The sequence below is a fragment of the Accipiter gentilis genome, chromosome W (genome assembly GCF_929443795.1).
Source record: "Accipiter gentilis chromosome W, bAccGen1.1, whole genome shotgun sequence".
Classification (NCBI taxonomy): Eukaryota; Metazoa; Chordata; class Aves; order Accipitriformes; family Accipitridae; genus Astur; species Astur gentilis.
In genome coordinates, this window is record NC_064918.1 from 36,576,492 (window position 1) to 36,595,554 (window position 19,063).

The following is a 19,063-nucleotide window of genomic DNA, read 5'->3' on the forward strand; positions in this document are numbered from 1 at the left end:
AAGCACTCACAAATGACTGTTGTTAAGGGGAAAGGCTGATGAACCAGATAACCTAGTACAGATGACCTCAAATTCTTATGTTGGGAACAACTCCTAATGTGAGATTAAATAGCTTTTAAGGAACAGGTTTTTGTAGCTTCTAGAATCAATTACTTACCTTTTTTATGCTAGGAGTGGGTGGAGGCATGATTGAATCATTGTGATGTTTTGTAGCCTTCAAATCTGTGAATTTGTGCGTGTATTGGTTTTGTTTGGCAAGGTTTTGGTAGCGGGGGGGGGGTGTGTGTGTGTGTGTGTGTGTGTGTGTGTGTTACAGGGGTGGCTTCTGTAAGAAACTGCTGGAAGCTTCCCCTGTGTTCGAGAGAGAGCGAGCCCATATTAGCCGGCTCTGAGACGGACCCGCCGCCGGCCAAGGCCGAGCCAATCAGTGATAGTGGTAACGCCTCTGTGATAACATTTTTAAGAAGGAAAAAAAGTTGGGACGGAGAGAAACTGCCGCCAGAGTGAGGAGTGAGAACATGTAAGAGAAACAAGCCTGCGGACACCAAGGTCAGTGAAGAAGGAGGGGGAGGAGATGCTCCAGGCGCCGGAGCGAAGATTCCCCTGCAGCCCGTGGTGAAGACCCTGGTGAGGCAGGCTGTCCCCCTGCAGTCCAGGGAGGTCCACGGTGGAGCAGATATCCACCTGTAGCCCGTGGAGGACCCCACGCCGGAGCAGGTGGGTTCCCGAAGGAGGCTGTGACCCCGTGGGAACCCCGCGCTGGAGCAGGCTCCTGGCAGGACCTGCGGATCTGTGGAGAGAGGAGCCCATGGAGCAGGCTTTCTGGCAGGACTTGTGACCCCGTGGGGGACCCGTGCTGGAGCAGTGTGCTCCTGAAGGACTGCACACCGTGGAATGGACCCATGCTGGAGCAGTTCGTGAAGAACTGCAGCCCGTGGGAATGGCCCACGTTGGAGGAGTTCGTGGAGGACTGTCTCCCGTGGGTGGGACCCCACGCTGGAGCAGGGGAAGAGTGTGATCAGCCCTCGTCCTGAGGAGGTGAAGCGGCAGAAAATAACGTGTGATGACCATAAACCCCATCCCTGTCCCCCTGTGCCGCTGGGGGGGCTTGGTGGTGAAATCCGGGAGGGTAGTTGTGCCTGGGAAGAACGGAGGGGTGGTGGGAAGGTGTTCTGAGATTTCATTTTACTTCTCATTACCTTGCTCTGGTTGATTTGTAATAAATTGAGTATGTTTTGCAAATTGAGTCTGTTTTGCCCGTGACGGTAATAGTGAATGATCTCTCCTGTCCTTATCTCGACCCGCGAGCCTTTTGTTATATTTTCTCTCCCCTATCCAGCTGAGGATGGGGGAGTGATAGAACGGCTTTGGTGGGCACCTGGTGTTCAGCCAGGGTTAACCCATCACAGTGCGTCTATTTTTTAATAGAGGGAACACACTTTCTTACATAGAATTTTGTGTGAACTTCATGTTTGCACAACTACATGTATTAGGCCTGCAAGCTGACAGGTTGCAGAGATCAGGAAGAATCTTCTCTCCCTTCCCTAAATGTATAGCTAGATAGGAGAGAAACATCTGTCTTCCCCTAAGGCATCTGGGATTGGCTGTAGCTGCAAATAAGTTATCTGACAAGATGGAACAGTGCTTACAGTATTTACAAAGAACCTATCTTTCTTATATATTTGACTTAAGTGTCCTACTCAAGTGATCGGGATCATACTACTCATCAGATTTGCAAAGGAAAGGGATTTTTCCACAGGTCAGATTTATAGATAACTGAGGCTTCTTCAGGAGACAGTCTGTAGCTTACATCTATGCTAATAAATTAAATTAACATGTCTGTGATTATTTTATTGCACTGAGGATCGCTGGCACAGAACTTCTTGTGTCCACATTAATAAGCTGACTTCTCCAGAACAGAGTAGCTGCATATGTTTTGCTTGTTGATAATTGTGTGCGGCCACCTTCTGAACTTTACCTGGGAATTCTTTGAGATTAGTTGTTGTCATGGGCCAAATCTGTGCAAGGGACTTTTTTTTTTTTTTTTTTTCGTAACAATTTGATGGTCTTTTAAAAACAGTTTGATAATACAGATAATAGAATTTCAGTGTCCAGGAGTGGTCCCTTTCAATGTTAAATTTAGTGGTATAGATATATCTACATGTATATTTTAGCATGGGGCATGCTCATATCCTGTCAAAAAAGACTAGAAGTTTTTCCTTTGGCAGAGCCCTTGGAGGGGCACACTAACACTTCCTGTTTGATTCATGGCATGACAGTAAGCTATTACCACTCCAATTCTTGACCATCCTGTTGACTTGGAAATAGTCTATCTCTGCAGTTTCCTTCTGGCTGATGTTTCAGTTGGAGTTGTCAGTGACAGCTGTACATCTATCGTGCATTTCCCACCTGTCTGATGTAGCTCTTCATCAGCCCTGTAAGTGTGTCCAGAGGTCCCAAACCTCTTCCCCATCTGCCTCATCAAATGACTTCTGATCCATTCAGGGTGTGAATGGACATGTGTGACGGAATAAGACTTAACTGCAAGGTTCAAGCAAATGATTTATTTGAACTTCACTTACAGACTTAACATGCCACTATTGCAGGTTTTACAGATACAATGGAGGAATGCATTGTTGCAATTTAAGGCAAGAGTAGTACACTATTACAACCACAAGCGATTCACAGACAATCACAAGCACACACGCGTTTACAAACATAAAGCATGAACAATATTCACTTACCCCTCCAGGTAAGGGCTTTCAATCCCAGGGAAGCTACGTCGACTGGTGTCCCGATCAAGGTGGGGAAGGGTTTCCTTCACAAGCCAACTGTATAGTTGAAGTGACTCCCCCTTTTCCAACCTGAATCTTAGAGTTTTTATCCCCTGACTTGTGGAATGGTGTGTGTGACTATGAGTGGATTATGATATAGGCCTAAATGGATTATGTATATCTGAGTGGAGTTTCCCCTTATCTTTCCTTCATTGGTCTGTGATTGTTTGAATACACAAGGTTGTCATTTGAAACTGAAGCTGAAACCTTCCAGGTTTTGTTTTGTTGGGTTTTTTTACCTTGCTTCCTCAGGCAACTGAATAGTGGTTGGATTGAGACTCAGGGCATACTATTTGTTAAGGGATTTCAAGGCTCAGTTCAGGTTTTGGTTCTTTGAATGGCACAGCCACTGTTGGGAATTGGCTTAATGAGAAAGGACATGGGGCTATGGAAAGGTTGTGCGAGCAGAGTGGTGTGTGAAGGAATGTTAGCGTGGGCAGCAAGACTAGGCCTCGGCCAAAACTGCTGGTCTTGCCGATATCAGGAGAAAGATAAGGACACTGTGACCTTGGCAGAGTTTCATAGACAACTTTGAGAAAGTTCCCATGAGAAAATTGCGGAACATCCATAGCTGCAAACCACAAGTGGGTGTGTTTTAGTAATGAATAATCATTAGCAATGTACCAATCATAATAGGACTAGTAGGCATAATTATCGTAAGCTGTATAAATATGAGCTATCCGTGCAAATAAAGTTGAATCACTTCTATCACTCATATTGAGTCGACTTATGTGCATTCCTCCGCCGCTCGCAAGCCACCACCCTGTTTAGTTCAGGGTTTATCAGACAACCCAGAGCTAAGCTGTCTACACAGCTCTCCGTGATGAGTCGTCTCTGCAGAGAGACAGGGCCTCAAGGCAACCCAAGGCTGGGTCTGTTTTGTAACCCCCCCATGAGTTGCCTGTGTGCACTAAACATGGTGAAACCCATCTGTGAACTATGAGCTGGACAATCCACACAACACGTAATCAACAATCTTGCCTCTTTCCACATTTCACTTCCCCAGCCTGGTCACCCACTTTATCAGGAGGCATATGATCTCTTCCAACTTGGGCAAAGGATTTACTTTGCTGTCTCAAAATGAACAGGCTGTCACCTCATCCTGAGGTTTTTTGCAACCTGCAGATTTATATTCTTACATTCAAATTTTGTGTGGTCGCTTTCTTACACATTCTGTCAGTGAATAAAAAGGAAAATATATTCGCATCTTGCAAACTGCATTTTTGCATAACCCTCGTGACTCTTATATTTTTCTAATGGTTGGTTGAGATTGCTGTTGGCTTGAGAGCTTTTTGTTGTCTGTGTTTCCTGAAGTATTTATTAAGGTCCTGGTGACAACTATGACCCATCTTCACCTTTGATTTGGTTTGTTTTTTTGGTGGTGGTGGTTGTTTTTTTGTGGCATGTGGGGTGTTTTTTTTTTGAAATAGCAATTAGACCTATCTAATCTAATGGGTAATCTGGATGATTTGTCATTTCAGGGGGTTCTTGGCTTGAAGCTACCTGGCAAGTATTAACTCTGTAGTCTCCTGCATTTTGGAACCCAGCATCTGTGGGTTAAATAGATTCCTTGGAAATTCAAAATAAAGTTAGAAGTGGTGTCAAAATCAAAAAAGATAAGTTAGGCTGATTTGGTTAAATGATATAGAGAAGCAAATGATGGAATTGCACTGTTCACTACACAAAAATTATATGAGCTTTCAAACAAACCACAAGCAGAAACCATCCATATGAAAGGGGGGGGGGGGGGGGAGAGAAAAAAAAAGAAAAGAGCTTGTAGATGATGTAGTTAAAGTCAGTTATTCAACATTGAAAACTTAGAGGTTTTTCCTATTAAACTGAGGAATAATAGAGTGTATGAATGCTTCTTACAGGAAATTATTATTGCCTATAAAATTTGAATACTTAATGAAGCCATAATTAGAAAACCATTACTATCTGGGTATGTTCTTGCAAAAATAGTTAGTGTATTGGAAAATAATAAAACTAAGGAAAATATAATTTTATCTAATTTAAGTTTCATTATCATCACATTTTTCTTACAAATACTAGCCTATGCATAATGAAGAATACTTGCTTCCCAGCACAAACAGAAGGATACCATGGTCTTTGTTTTTCAAAAGTGTAACAGAAAAAAAGGATTTAATTCATATCACTGTCTCCTATCACAGTTCCTTGTGAAACTGAACTGAATGTGAGGAGGAGTAACTTCAGATTCATACCTGTATGAGAGTAAGCAGATTCAGGCCATAAGGGCAAATTTTCAGCTCCACTGAAATCAGTGACAGCATTTTACTTGAGTTTAGTGGAACTGGCTTTCTTCTTAAACATCCATTTTTATCTAAGGATGTATGACTTTATTGAGGTTTTTTTCCTATTAGTATTGTATGCTAAAAAAAATTAGAAGACCAATACTTCCTGTGTATTGCACAGACTTCCTTGTGTTGAGTTCTAAACTACATTTTAAAGGAATTCAGGCAAATTTGGGTTTTCTCACTAAATAAGCCTGAGCCCTGTCTGCTTTCTTCGAGGAATAATTTTGCAGAAACTTCAATATGGCTCTGTCCTAAAGGCAGAAATAAGTTCGTTTCCTTAAATATGTAAAAGGCAGGAAATGTTCAGTAAAAAAATCTTTCTCTCTGTATCTGTGTTGTCTTATAGCTTTGTGACATACAAAACCTAATCCTATTCCAGCACATTTTATATAAGAATGCTGATTTGATTACCTCCCCCTCTCCAAACAGCAAATGGGAAATGAGTGAGAGCTTTATGAGCATATTGAGGTCGCTCAAACTCTGCCATTCTGAGAGATCAATACATATGAACGTCCGAGTTCAAAATTAGAGCTTAATCCCACAAACTGCTCCACACCCAGTACCTTTAAAAATCAGAAGAATTCCATATGGTCACAGCAGTCTACATGCAGAGAGTTTTCTGGATTTGTTCCAAATTTTAAGCTTTGTTGTTTTGTCTATGGATTTGGCTTACGGATAGACTTTAACTCTGTTAGCACTGAAAGGTATGTATCTCATGATCAGACCCCTATGTGATAACCCATTTGAAAACAGTCCTTATATGTTATTTTTAACAGAAATGTCTGGTGGCCTGAAATTAGTAAATATTTGGGTTAAAAATTAAAGCATAAAGATGGTATCTTTTAATCTTTGTTTTCACTCACCATTCAAAATAATGGTAATTATTCTGAAACATACTGCAAGAAAATTGGTATAAATCCTCTAAAATCAAAGGCATTGTAAGAGTGTTCTCGTATCACTAGCCATATCATAGGGTTGTATATTCAAAATATGAAAGTGTAATTAAGGAATTGACTGCTGTGTGACCGCTGCTGCTATTATTAGCTATGCTGCAGAAAACATTTTAATTCCATTTTCAGCTCCAGATACTTACATGTTAACTACACAAAAACTCATTGAGCTTCTGTATTTGAAGGATCGTATCTAAAATGATGAAAATTCTCCGTTAAAGACATTATTTAGCTTTTGGCAAAAATATTATTTTCATTTTAGTTTGTTACAGTGTACTCTTAAGACACATATAATCACTAGAAGATAATGAGAAGGAAACTATAATGGCAGTTCATAAGAATTTTTTAAAATAATTTTTGGTGTAATAATTGAGAGTTATAGTTTTTAATTGGAATTAAAGTTTAAATAGCAGGAGTTAAAATTAATATTGTTTAGTTGATAAGTATGAGACCGTAAGAGGATTCCAATATGTTGAAAAAGTGTTTTGAATCAGCAGCAGTCTATAGACATGCTGCTATAACTTTGTAAACAGCATGGTAGACTGCTTTATGGATCCAGTGGTTACAAAGATCCACTTTAACTTTTTTTTTTTTTTTTTAACTCGCAGGTGTTCCACTGGCCTGAGGCCAGCAGCTGTGAGTGTACTGCAACTTGCAGTTTATACCAGAGTGTAGAAAATGCTGACACCAGCTGGCTGCACATAATTAAGCTGATTGCGGTCTGACAACTTGAACTATGATACAGATATGTGATAAATATACAAAATATCTTACAAATTTGATTCTCTGACATATTTTTATCTACTTTTTTTCCTCCTTAACAGATATGATATCTGCACTTATAAAAACAAGCCTTGTGGAACACTGGGTAAGTTTATGAAGAGAAATTTCAGCTTGTATTTGCTGTTTGTTTCCTTGCTTTATACTTGGCTATTAATTTATTGGCTGATTAGATCTTTTTAAGTTTATGCTTTCAAAATTTTGCAGTTTTATAAAAATGAATAATAAAGGGTAACCTAGATGGTTTTATGCTTTGATAGATTGCTAGAAGTTTAACTTGAGCTGCTGATGGGCCTTTATTCTTTGGTAGCTGTAATGCTGATAAAACCTAGTAGATTACTCAAACTTACCAAGCAATAATTAGAGGAGAGGACTGACTTACTGTTTATTTCTATTTAACCTGTCTCCACGATCAATTTAAAAAAATACAAATAGAAGACCTTAGGAAAGTTTAAACAAAAAAAGAACAACAACAAAAACACCCACCAAACCCACCAAAAACCAGAAAACCCCCCAAAACCACCCTACTAAAGAAACAGGCTTTGAGATTTACACTGTTGGTCTGTTGTACACAAGGAGTACAGCTTCAGACTGTTACTTTCACAGACTTAGAGAAAAATAGCACAGTGATATAAATTACAGTAATTAACTCCTTAAAACAGTACTTTGACAGTGGAGAAACACAAGCAACCTTGAGTGCAGGATGGAGAACTACCATTCTCTCCATACCTAAATTTGTCACCAAAAGTTTTTTACTATACTATAGTTGTTACCTTTAGTAGTGCTTTAACATATGAAAGAAATATTATTAAACGAGTGTGTGTGTATATATATTTTCAATTTGGATCCTTTCATATAAGCCTCTTTCTCAGAATGAATTAAAGATATGATTCTCATTCAGATAGTTCAGGTTATTAATGCTTTTCTCATAATCAGAGCTCATAATTTTATTTGCTTTGTCTTTTCCTGTATTACTGTATGCTTTGCTAGCCTTAACTCATGTTGATTTTTCTACAAGTCTTGCTCAAGTCAGCATGATGCTTGTGGCACAGGGAAGTAGTTTACATGGGGAAAGGTATCAGAATTTTGCCTGCCTTAAATATAAACAATATCCACAGCATGTTTTAGTAAAAGGCAAATGATGATGAATTTCTAAATGTAATTGATTTTCTTTTGACATTTGTGTGGAAAAGACAAAACTGAAGAGACTGTCTATATTGATGTCATATAATTGTCTTTGCAATTGTAGTCTTAAATAAGAAAGTTTTAAATGGTGTACATTCACCGATGAACTATTTGATATTTACATGTGATATTTTTAACACAAATCATTAGTGTACTATTTCTTACTGTATCAGACTTTGCCATAAAGGCAAATACTGCTTCACTTGAATCCAGCATAACAGGGGATGGACTTTGGCAAATGCTTGTTTTTTAAAAAAAACAAAACAAAAAAACCCCCCCCCCCCCCCAAAAAAAAAAAACCAACAAACCAACAATGAAACAAAAGCACACACACATGATATCAGTTCCAACTCACTGTTATGGGACCCTTGGGAACAGAACCATGACACTTTATTTGCATTATGGGCATTGAATGGGAGAAGAGACAAGGCCCTGTGGCCCTTTTTTGCAAGGCATTTAATATGCTTAAGTCCCACTGACCTCCAGTAACTAAAGTTAAGCATATATTTAAGGTGTCTGTGAACAAAAGTCTCAGGTCTCAAAAGGTCAGAAGAAACTTGAATCATTGGTGTTCTAGGAAGAAACAGAAGTAAAGGATTTACTGTGGCATAGATGTCTCTCCTATTCCAGTTTCCTAAAATAGGGAATCTTGCATGGAAACTCTTGGAAAAGATAGACCTCAGATGTCATTGCAGCACCTTTGTGGCTCCAGTGAAGAACTCCTTCTTTTTTAAATCTGAGCCATAGACTGGGTTCTGGACTTGATCTCTGCCACTTTCTGCAAGCGTGGTATGGAATTATAAATCATTAATCTGGTCTTGTAAGTCACTGAAGCAAGTGCTCAGTTATAAGATCTGAAGATAGAGATGACTTCATCACTCAAATGTGGTGAACTTTTCAGGGGAACATGACAGTTGTTATGTAAGTACTGCCATGTTTTCAGAATGTCCTACTCAATTAGAATAGCATAGTTTAGGCAGGTGAACTGCAATTATTGTATTTTCTACAGGTTGCATGCTGCAAACAATTTACAGATTTTTTTTTTCTTAATGGATAGTTGTTTTTTCTTCTGATGTTTCATCCTGTCCTCAGTAGGCGTGTCTACACCAGTGATTTCATTCAGAGCAGTAGTACTGTTTTGATGCAAATTCTACAGACACATGTTGTCATCTTTTGCCCATGTCAGTTTGGTTATCAGAGTAGTTTTGGTATGTGCAAATTAGATTTGTTTTGGAGAAAATTAAGTCAGAACACATACTCCCCAAATGCTCTAAAGGTCTAAATCACTACGTGGGCTGTATTCTCATGATATCCTGTAATATTTTTTCCTTTTGAAAGCTTTGAACCACATATGTAGTGAATATGTTCGGCCTACGGGATTAAACTAATCCAAAGTAGGATGTCCAACCCACATACAAAGACATGTGAGGAGCCTCATTATCAGTGCTTCACTCTGCTGACCAACTCCTGTGGCTCCAAATCACTTGCTAATGTGGACGCAGCCAGGAAGCACTTGTCATCTTATTACTTGCTTCTGTTAGTCCAAACAGAGTAATTTGAAGTAGAACTTTTTCCAGTCATTGTTTTGTTATAGTGTAGTTAACTGAGCAGGTAATTTCCTTAAAGAAAGGATTACTGCTTTTTTTTTTTTTTTTTTTTAGATAAGAAACCCTGGGGAGGAATACATTAAATAAATCTGTTTAGAGCTTTCTCTAGTGGCAGAAATTATGTCTGCAGTATGTTGTGTCATACTCTGTTGCTGAAGAATGTATAAGATAAGGAAGAGCTTTCTCTCTCTAAAGAAAGTTTTTAAAAGCACTTGTAATACAGTAAGGTTTTAATTCCAGAAAATGATGGGTGATAAATGGAAAAGACTTCAGTGGTTAAATGAATGCTTGTTATTAAACATGTCTCCTCTCTCTTCATTGATGCATTCAGTTTTGCTTTTTTAATTTTTTAAAATGTACCATGTGGGGCTTTTCATAACCAAAAAAGTTGCTTGTATGTTTTTATGAACCCACTAAACTTAAACATTTGTTTAGAAATATAATGTGGATACATTTTGCTTTATTCAGGCTCAAGAATGTTAAAATAGGAATGCTTTCTTGAATTCCCTCTCCTGGCTCAAGTTACTAGGTGGTCCCAAGTTACCAGAAGTAAAATTTATAAATCCAACCCTTAGTCTAGACATTTTCCAGCACTGACTGCAGTTCAAAAAATACTAATGTCTAGCTGGCAAAGTGAAATTCCCCCCAGTGATTTTTGCAAATTACTAGAAAGTTAACCTCTCGCCAACTGCTCCTTCTGTGCATAGAGGCTATTAAAAAGAATCCAGCATTTATAAGGAGGGCTTTTAAGACTGAAACACCTTGGCATGACCTTTGTGTCTCCTTCTGTTTATTCAGGCTTGGCCTCTGTGGCTGGAATGTGTGAGCCTGAAAGGAGCTGCAGCATTAATGAAGACATTGGCCTAGGTTCAGCTTTTACCATTGCACATGAGATTGGTCACAAGTGAGTGAGTTTAAAAAAAAATGTTTTAATATATCTCCTTTTTAATATTAGTTTAATAATAGATATTATTTTTCCTGCATGGCTGTACCATCTCTATTCTGGTGCTCCATGTTTCTGTATATAGTATGAGTGGCAGTATTTAGTATATATTTCCAAGGGCTTTAACTTTAGTACTGGAGACTCATTGTTTACCCTTTGATTTCAGATTCCAGTTTAATCTGCTTTTGAGATTTGGCTCACAACCTTCCTACTCTGTTTCATATTTTTAAATATTTAGCTTTGAAAATTTTCTCCCCCCCCCCCTCCCCCCCCCACGTCTACCTTTCTTTATGAAACAAAAGCAGTTAAAAGGTAATTTTTTTTTGCTTTTTGTTATTTTTGTCTTACATATAATTCAAACTATTTTCATTAAAACATTGATTCTGTTGTCAATATTCATACACTTTTAGTCATCTTTCACTCAAGCACGAAATATATAAAACAGTCATAGCATCACTTGTTACATTTTAAGCACCAGCATATCATTTTAAAGAGCATGATGTTATGAGACTGATAAAATCCAAGTAGAGTTTGGTCTGGAAATATTTCAGATCTTCCTTCAAAGGCAGCATTGTTAGTACGTTGTGATGACTCTAAAAATACTAGGCACCTTCTATTATCAAGAAGTTTCCTTCTGTGTTTACATGGGTTGACCAACACTGAGTTATGGATGACATGTTTTTCCAATCATTAGCTGATGCAACTGCTAAAAGTTCCAATGCAGACTGAAATGGAAGCTATCAATCTGCTGATCAAAAGCAGGAGTTGGAAGTAAACACTTATTTCCAGCCCACCTATCATGCAAGATAATCACTGGGCAAGTATGATCTCATTTATATTATGTATGAAAAAAACACTGTAGTTGCACTGAAGTAGATGAATTCTAGAATCCAAAAGCAACTGTATACGATCTGAACAAAAATAATTTAAAACACGTGTAATTCTCATCATCTTTGTTTCCTTCCTCCTTTACTTGCATGAGTTGAAAAAGATAGGATAAAGGAAAATGTATTTCCACTGCTGAGGAAAGAGCTCCTCCAAATCACTCGTAGTTCTGCAATTCTTGTTAATAACATCTCTTATAGTAATATGTGACCTTGCTGTGAATTTAATTCACATGTTTAACAACAAAAAAAACCCCCTACAATACCACATCTTCATTCTAATTCATATGCCATGCAACTACATCTTTTATGCAGGTTATTCCACAGATACATGAAATATATATATATAATGTATATATATGCAGGTATTTTATTATGTAAAGCTGGCATGATGACAACAATTGACTTGAAGAGCTTAGACCTTGATTAGAATCTGAGAAAAACAATATAGCCTTTGTATATATCCTGTGATCACAGGATTTTTTGATTTTTTTATTTTTTTTTTACCACCTGTGTTTTCTTCAATCCATATCTTTTGGCTTCTTATATATAAGGTCTTTAAAATTCTGAAATCTCAGCTCTTTGAGGCTTTCGCCTTCTCCTGTAGCTTGCATGACATGTCAAATGCTGGTTTGAAATAAAAGTAGAAATCGCATTCATTAGATTTTATCTGATGCATAGTGATTAAAGAAAGTTGCACTGCAGGCACGGTGTTAAATGAACATACCATGTAGATAAAGCTGAAGGAAGAAGAAGGAAGGGGGGGACGTTCAGAGTTATGGCATTTGGCTTCCCAAGTAACTGTTACACATGATGGAGCCCTGCTTTCCTGGAGATGGCTGAACACCTGCCTACTGATGGGAAGTAGTGAATGAATTCCTTGTTTTGCTTTGCTTGTGCGGCTTTTGCTTATCTATTAAACTGTCCTTATCTCAACCCATGAGTTTTCTTACTTTTACTCTTCCGATTTTCTCCCCCATCCCACCAGAGGGGGAGTGAGCGAGTAGCTGTGCGGTGCTTAGTTGCCAGCTGGGGTTAAACCACGACAATACCTTCAGTAAAAGCTGGAAAGAATATGTGGGCAAAAAATCTTTAAGGCTTATAACATTTTGTGCTATCCACTCATCACCCCCCATTCACCCATAAAGTGACTGAATGCCTCTAAATCAAGTTATTAATTTCTCTTGACTTCCTGCTTCCTTGAGTGGGTATTATTAATGAATGTACTACAAGATACTTGCATATGTGAGTAAAATAATAGTTTCAAGCAGCATTGTAAACTTTTTTTTCTTTGGTTGTGCCCACAAAGATTCCTTTTCTCTTCAGACATACATGTGAAATAGGAAATTGGCTTCATTGTCAAATGAAAAATAGAAGTATTTAAGTGACATGTCTACACTGAATATATAACATACACTAACAAACCACTCAGAATGGGAGGATTGCATTTTTAGAGATCATATTTTTATTAATTATATAGTTGCTGTGGAATACTGTTTTTATTAAAAAATGTTGAACTGAGGAATAAAATTTTCTTGTGATTAAAAGAGAACAGTAATGGTAATACATATATTCTAATAGATTCTTCACAATTTCTCCAAAATTTGATTTCTAAGATTCTCTGATGGAAAGTATGGCTCAACTTGTTATTAGTTTCTAGTAGTTCATTAAATTTTAAAGTGATGAGAAGTCATTAAATCATCCAATCTGACTTTCTGTATATTACAGTGTATTAAATTATGGTCTGTCATACTTTCTGTTAAATATTTATCAGTAATTTTTAAAATATGTTTTTGGCTTCTGTTCCTTACCACTTGTAAGTTTTTATTATAGTTTTGGTATTTGCATAACCCAGTTTTGGTGCAGATCAGCTGCATGCAGTCGAGACTCATAACTAGGTGTTTTCATTGAAGATGACCATACACTGTCATTAACTCTGTGTTTCTTGAGGGCATAAAGAAGGTGTTAGATTAACAGTTTTATGGTTGTTTCTCTCTATGCATGGTTCTGAGAACAGTTTTGTATTACTTTTAATACTTCTGTGAATCGGATAAAATTCAGAGCGAGCCCTTCAGCCTTCAGAATAGTGTCTCTAGAAATTTGATTTATGATGCTTGACTTTCAGGATGCTGAAGAAATGCTTAAGATATGTGGCAAGCAAAAATCACAACCAGTGCTTTCTCATGGCAGGAGTGAGAATTGAATGTGTATCCCCTGCATTGTCAAAGTTTGACTTCCTTTTCTTAGTGAAGAAAGGAACTATTTGCTGGCTTGAATATGCTCTTATGCTCAGACAAGTGTAAGATTTAAGATACAGTCCCATTTTGTGTTTCCCTACCAGCTGAGTTCGGGGGTTTTCTGCTCTGTGCTTTTTTTTTTTTTATTTGAATACTTTCTGAACTGCCTAACTTGCCCCATGCGCACTGTACAGGACAGTTAGTTGAATTGATAGGGAATTCCAGGTTCCATTGAAAGGGGTATGTCCCTAAAAGAAAGGCATTGTGCCATTCATTGTTGCAGTCCTACTGAGCAAGCTGAGATCTGGAAACTAAATAACAAAATGAAAAAGAACAAGTAAGATAAAAGGGGGATGGGAATTGAAATGTCAAAACATGAGGATAGTGGACTAGACTTAGAACAGAGAACTGCCCATAAAACTCTGAGTAAGGAAAGAATTTACCAGTGACAGACATTTATAGAGGGCCATATGGAGGGAGCAGGGAGAAAAGGCTGGTGGCTAAAGTAACTTCTGAAAAGTCAGAATTGTCTTGATTTATAGAAGATGTAATGAATTGACATTCAGAAGAGTTTGGCAGTCATATCTTGATGAAAAGAAGGTGTAAGAAATAGTAAGGAAATAGATTGTAGTATAATGAAGTAAATTAGTTGCAAGATGAAGAAGAAAAATAATTTCCTAGCATGTATTTAGTTCTGAATTAGTTCATACGGCTAAAACGCGCCTGTAATTGTAGCATTTTTTTAAGTCTTTTTCAGTCTGTATGCAAAGTAGAAAAATAGCATAAATACCCCTACTGCCCATATGAGAAAGTTGGTCTTCGGTGCTGGAGCAGAAATTTCTAATCTGGGAAAATGTTATCCTAGAGGTACTTTCAGAAGCTGGTTGTCTTTTCCTCATTCTTCAGTTATCAGAGAACTTCATGTTTGATCGGTCAAATCTCAGCTGCATTATAGGACCTGAGTGAGATATTTTCTAGAAGAAACTCATCTCCGAGGAATATATGGATTGTACAACTAGTAGGAAAATACTCCAATCTGAGGTAATAGGGACACATATATGTCGTGGTTTCAGCCCGGCCGGTAACAAAGGACCACGCAGCCGCTCGCTCACTCCTCCGCCCCCCTCCGGTGGGATGGGGAGGAGACGGAGGAGAGAAAAGGAAAAGAAACTGGAACCTCGAGGGTTGAGATAAAGGCAGTTTACTGGGACAAACACAAAAGAGATTACAACAACAAGAACGGCACTAATGAAAAAAAGTATACAAAAAGAGTGATGCACAGTGCAACTGCTCACCACCCGGGACCCGACGCTCCGCCACTTCCCCCACCGAAAACAGAGACCACCCCCCGGCCCGCTCCCCATTTATATACTGGGCAGGATGTCACATGGTATGGAATAGCTCCTTGGCTAGTTCAGATCAGCTGCCCCGGCTATGCCCCCACCTCCCAGGTTCCTGTAAAAATTAACTCTATCCCAGCTGAACCCAGGACATTATCCACCCCTTATTCTATACCATCTACATCATGCCCAGATCTTACTTTTTTTTTTTTTTTCAATCAACCACTACAACTTTCCTTGTCTTATATATAAGTATATGGACTCCACCCCCTGACCTTGCACACACAAACACGGTGTTCCTTTAGCCTATGGGCTATCCCTCTAATGTGTCCATCAATTTTGGGGCTCTATCTGTTGTAACAGTTCTTCAGGATAAGAGAGAGATGGTGTGAGATGTTGGGTTGTTGTACGCTGCCTCTGGAACTTGTGGCTAGTACATTTGGTGCAACTCATGCCCCTGCTCTGCAGGTCGAAGATGTTGATCTTGAGGAAATTGGTGGGTGCCAGTTCAAGTTCTATCACTGTTGTACTTGGCTCAGTTTCAAAAGTCCATCCTGTAGTCATTTGGATAATTCTCACAATAATACCCTTGATATGGCATATAGACACTATAGATACAATGACATGCATTGGCAGGTTATTTAGCAGTTAAATATCATACAGCCCAATTCACTGGCTATTCTCTCCCAAAATCAAATCTCCCTGAGGTACACATCGAACCTCCCCATCCTTCTGCATCACCCACCAGGTGTACCCAGGTCCTTGAGCAAAAACAACCCCTTGAATGGGTTTGCTTCTGCTTGAGGGAGGACTAACCCAGACTGTCTTTCCTAACATACTCCTCATGCGCACTACAGGGACTTTATCCCCTTCTACAGTATGTGGAACTCTTGGTTGGGCGGGGCCAGCCCGATTGGCGGATCCTCTAGTATTAACTAACCAGGTGGCTTTTGTTAAATGTGTATCCCAATGCTTGAAAGTTCCACCCCCCATCGCTCTCAATGTAGTTTTCAGCAGTCCATTCTACCGTTCAATTTTTCCGGAGGCTGGTGCGTGATAAGGGATGTGATACACCCACTCAATGCCATGTTCTTTGGCCCAGGTGTCTACGAGGTTGTTTCGGAAGTGCGTCCCGTTGTCCGACTCGATTCTTTCTGGGGTGCCGTGTTGCCACAAGACCTGCTTCTCAAGGCCCAGGATAGTGTTCTGGGCAGTGGCATGGGGTACAGACTATGTTTCCAGCCACCCAGTGGTTGCTTCCACCATTGTAAGCACATGGCACTTGCCTTGGCGTGTTCGTGGGAGTGTGATATAGTCAATCTGCCAGGCCTCCCACTGTTTATATTTCAGCCATCGTCCTCCATGCGACAGGGGTTTTTGCCGCTTGGCTTGCTTAATTGCAGCACATGTTTCACATTCATGGATGACCTGTGCGATAGTGTCCATGGTCAAGTCCACCCCTCGATCTCGAGCCCATCTATATGTTGCATCTCTTCCCTGATGGCCTGAGGTATCGTGGGCCCACTGAGCCATAAATAGCTCACCTCTACGTTGCCAGTCCAGGTCCACCTGAGACACTTCAATCTTGGCGGCCTGATCTGCCTGGTGGTTGTTCTGATGTTCTTCAGTGGCTCGACTCTTGGGTATGTGAGCATCTACGTGACGTACTTTTACCACTAGCTTCTCTATCCGAACAGCGATATCTTGCCACAGTGCGGCAGCCCAGATGGGTTTACCTCTGCGCTGCCAATTGCCCTTCTTCCATTGCTGTAGCCACCCCCATAGGGCATTTGCCACCATCCACGAGTCAGTATAGAGATAGAGCACTGGCCACTTTTCTCTTTCAGCAATGTCTAACGCTAGCTGGATGGCTCTCACCTCTGCAAACTGACTCGATTCACCTTCTCCTTCAGCAGTTTCTGCGACTAGTCGTGTAGGACTCCATACAGCAGCCTTCCACCTTCGATGTTTTCCCACAATGCGACAGGACCCATCAGTGAACAGGGCATATTGCCTCTCATTTTCTGGCAGTTTATTATACAGCGGGGCTTCTTCGGCCTGTGTCACCTCTTTCTCTGGCGACATTCCAAAATCTTTGCCTTCTGGCCAGTCCGTGATCACTTCTAACATTCCTGGGCGACTGGGGTTTCCTATGTGAGCTCGCTGTGTGATCAGTGCGATCCACTTACTCCACGTGGCGTCAGTCACGTGATGCGTAGAGGAAACTTTCCCTTTGAACATCCAGCCCAGCACTGGCAGTCGAGGTGCTAAGAAGAGCTGTGTTTCAGTACCAACCACTTCTGAGGCGGCTCGAACTTCTTCATATGCTGCCAAGATCTCTTTTTCAGTTGGAGTATAGCGAGCCTCGGATCCTCGATATCCCCGACTCCAAAACCCCAGAGGTCGGCCACGGGTCTCCCCAGGTGCTTTCTGCCAAAGGCTCCAGCTAGGGCCATTCTCCCCAGCTGCAGTGTAGAGCATATTTTTAATATCTTGTCCTGTCCGGACTGGCCCAAGAGCTACTGCGTGAACAATCTCCTGCTTAATCTGTTCAAAGGCTTGTCATTGCTCAGTCCCCATTTAAAATCGTTCTTCTTGTGAGTAACTTGGTAAAGAGGGCTTACAATTTGACTGTAATTTGGAATATGCATTCTCCAAAAACCCACAACACCTAAGAAAGCCTGTGTTTCCTTTTTATTAGTCGGTGAGGACATAGCTGCTATTTTGTTGATGACGTCCACAGGGATCTGACGACGCCCATCTTGCCATTTTACTCCTAAGAACTGGATCTCCTGCGCAGGTCCCTTGACCTTACTTTCTTTTATGGCAAAACCAGCCTTCAAAAGGATTTGGATTATTTTCTTCCCTTTCTCAAAAACTTCTTCTGCCGTGTTGCCCCATACGATGATGTCATCAATATATTGCAGGTGCTCTGAAGCTTCACCTTTTTCTAGTGCAGCCTGGATCAGTCCATGACAAATGGTGGGGCTGTGTTTCCACCCCTGGGGCAGTCGATTCCAGGTGTACTGGACGCCCCTCCAAGTGAAAGCAAACTGAGGCCTGCACTCCGCTGCCAAAGGAATGGAGAAAAATGCATTAGCAATGTCAATTGTGGCATACCACTTAGCTGCCTTTGATTCCAGTTCATATTGAAGCTCTAACATATCTGGCACAGCAGCGCTCAGCGGTGGCGTGACTTCATTCAGCCCACGATAATCTACTGTTAGTCGCCATTCCCCATTGGATTTCTGCACGGGCCATATGGGACTATTAAAGGGTGAGTGAGTCTTGCTGATCACTCCTTGGCTCTCCAGTTGGCAAATCAGCTTATGGATTGGGATCAGGGAGTCTCGGTTGGTGCGATATTGTCGCCGGTGCACCGTCGTGGTAGCAATTGGCACCTGTTGTTCTTCAACCTTCAGCAACCCCACAACCGAAGGGTCTTGGGAGAGACCCGGCAGGGTAGACAGCTGTTCAATCTCCTCCGTCTCCAATGCAGCTATACCAAAGGCCCAACGGTACCCTTTTGGGTCCTTGAAATACCCCCTCCTGAGATAATCTATACCAAGGATGCACGGGGCCTCTGGGCCAGTTGCAATGGGGTGTTTATGCCACTCATTCCCGGTTAGACTCATTTCAGCTTCCAATATGGTTAGCTCTTGGGATCCCCCTGTCACACCAGAGATACAGATGGGTTCTGCCCCTTTATAACTTGATGGCATTAGGGTACATTGTGCACCAGTGTCCACTAGAGCCTTATATTCCTGTGGGTCTGATGTGCCAGGCCATCGAATCCACACTGTCCAGTAGACTCGGTTGTCCCTCTCCTCCACCTGGCTGGAGGCAGGGCCCCTCTAATCCTGGTTAGAATGTCCATTACTCACTTTTTGCACACGTGAATCAGAAGTCCCTTCAAAAGGATCAGAAATGAGATCGGCCCATCTACTGCGTCTGGGGGACTGCTCACAGGAAACTGGAGCAGCAGTTT

At 40.5% G+C, this 19,063-nt stretch overlaps 1 protein-coding gene across 5 annotated transcripts in view; it reads left to right on the forward strand.

Moving 5' to 3' along the window:
• The window catches only part of LOC126035436 (A disintegrin and metalloproteinase with thrombospondin motifs 6-like), a 233,380-nt gene that overhangs the window by 86,062 nt on the left and 128,255 nt on the right, over positions 1 to 19,063 (forward strand). For all 5 annotated transcript variants that reach the window (XM_049793985.1, XM_049793986.1, XM_049793983.1 and 2 more), the window contains 2 exons: positions 6,924 to 6,967; positions 10,470 to 10,575. In XM_049793985.1, the coding sequence (XP_049649942.1) occupies positions 6,924 to 6,967; positions 10,470 to 10,575 (150 nt within the window). The remainder of the gene's footprint in view (positions 1 to 6,923; positions 6,968 to 10,469; positions 10,576 to 19,063) is intronic.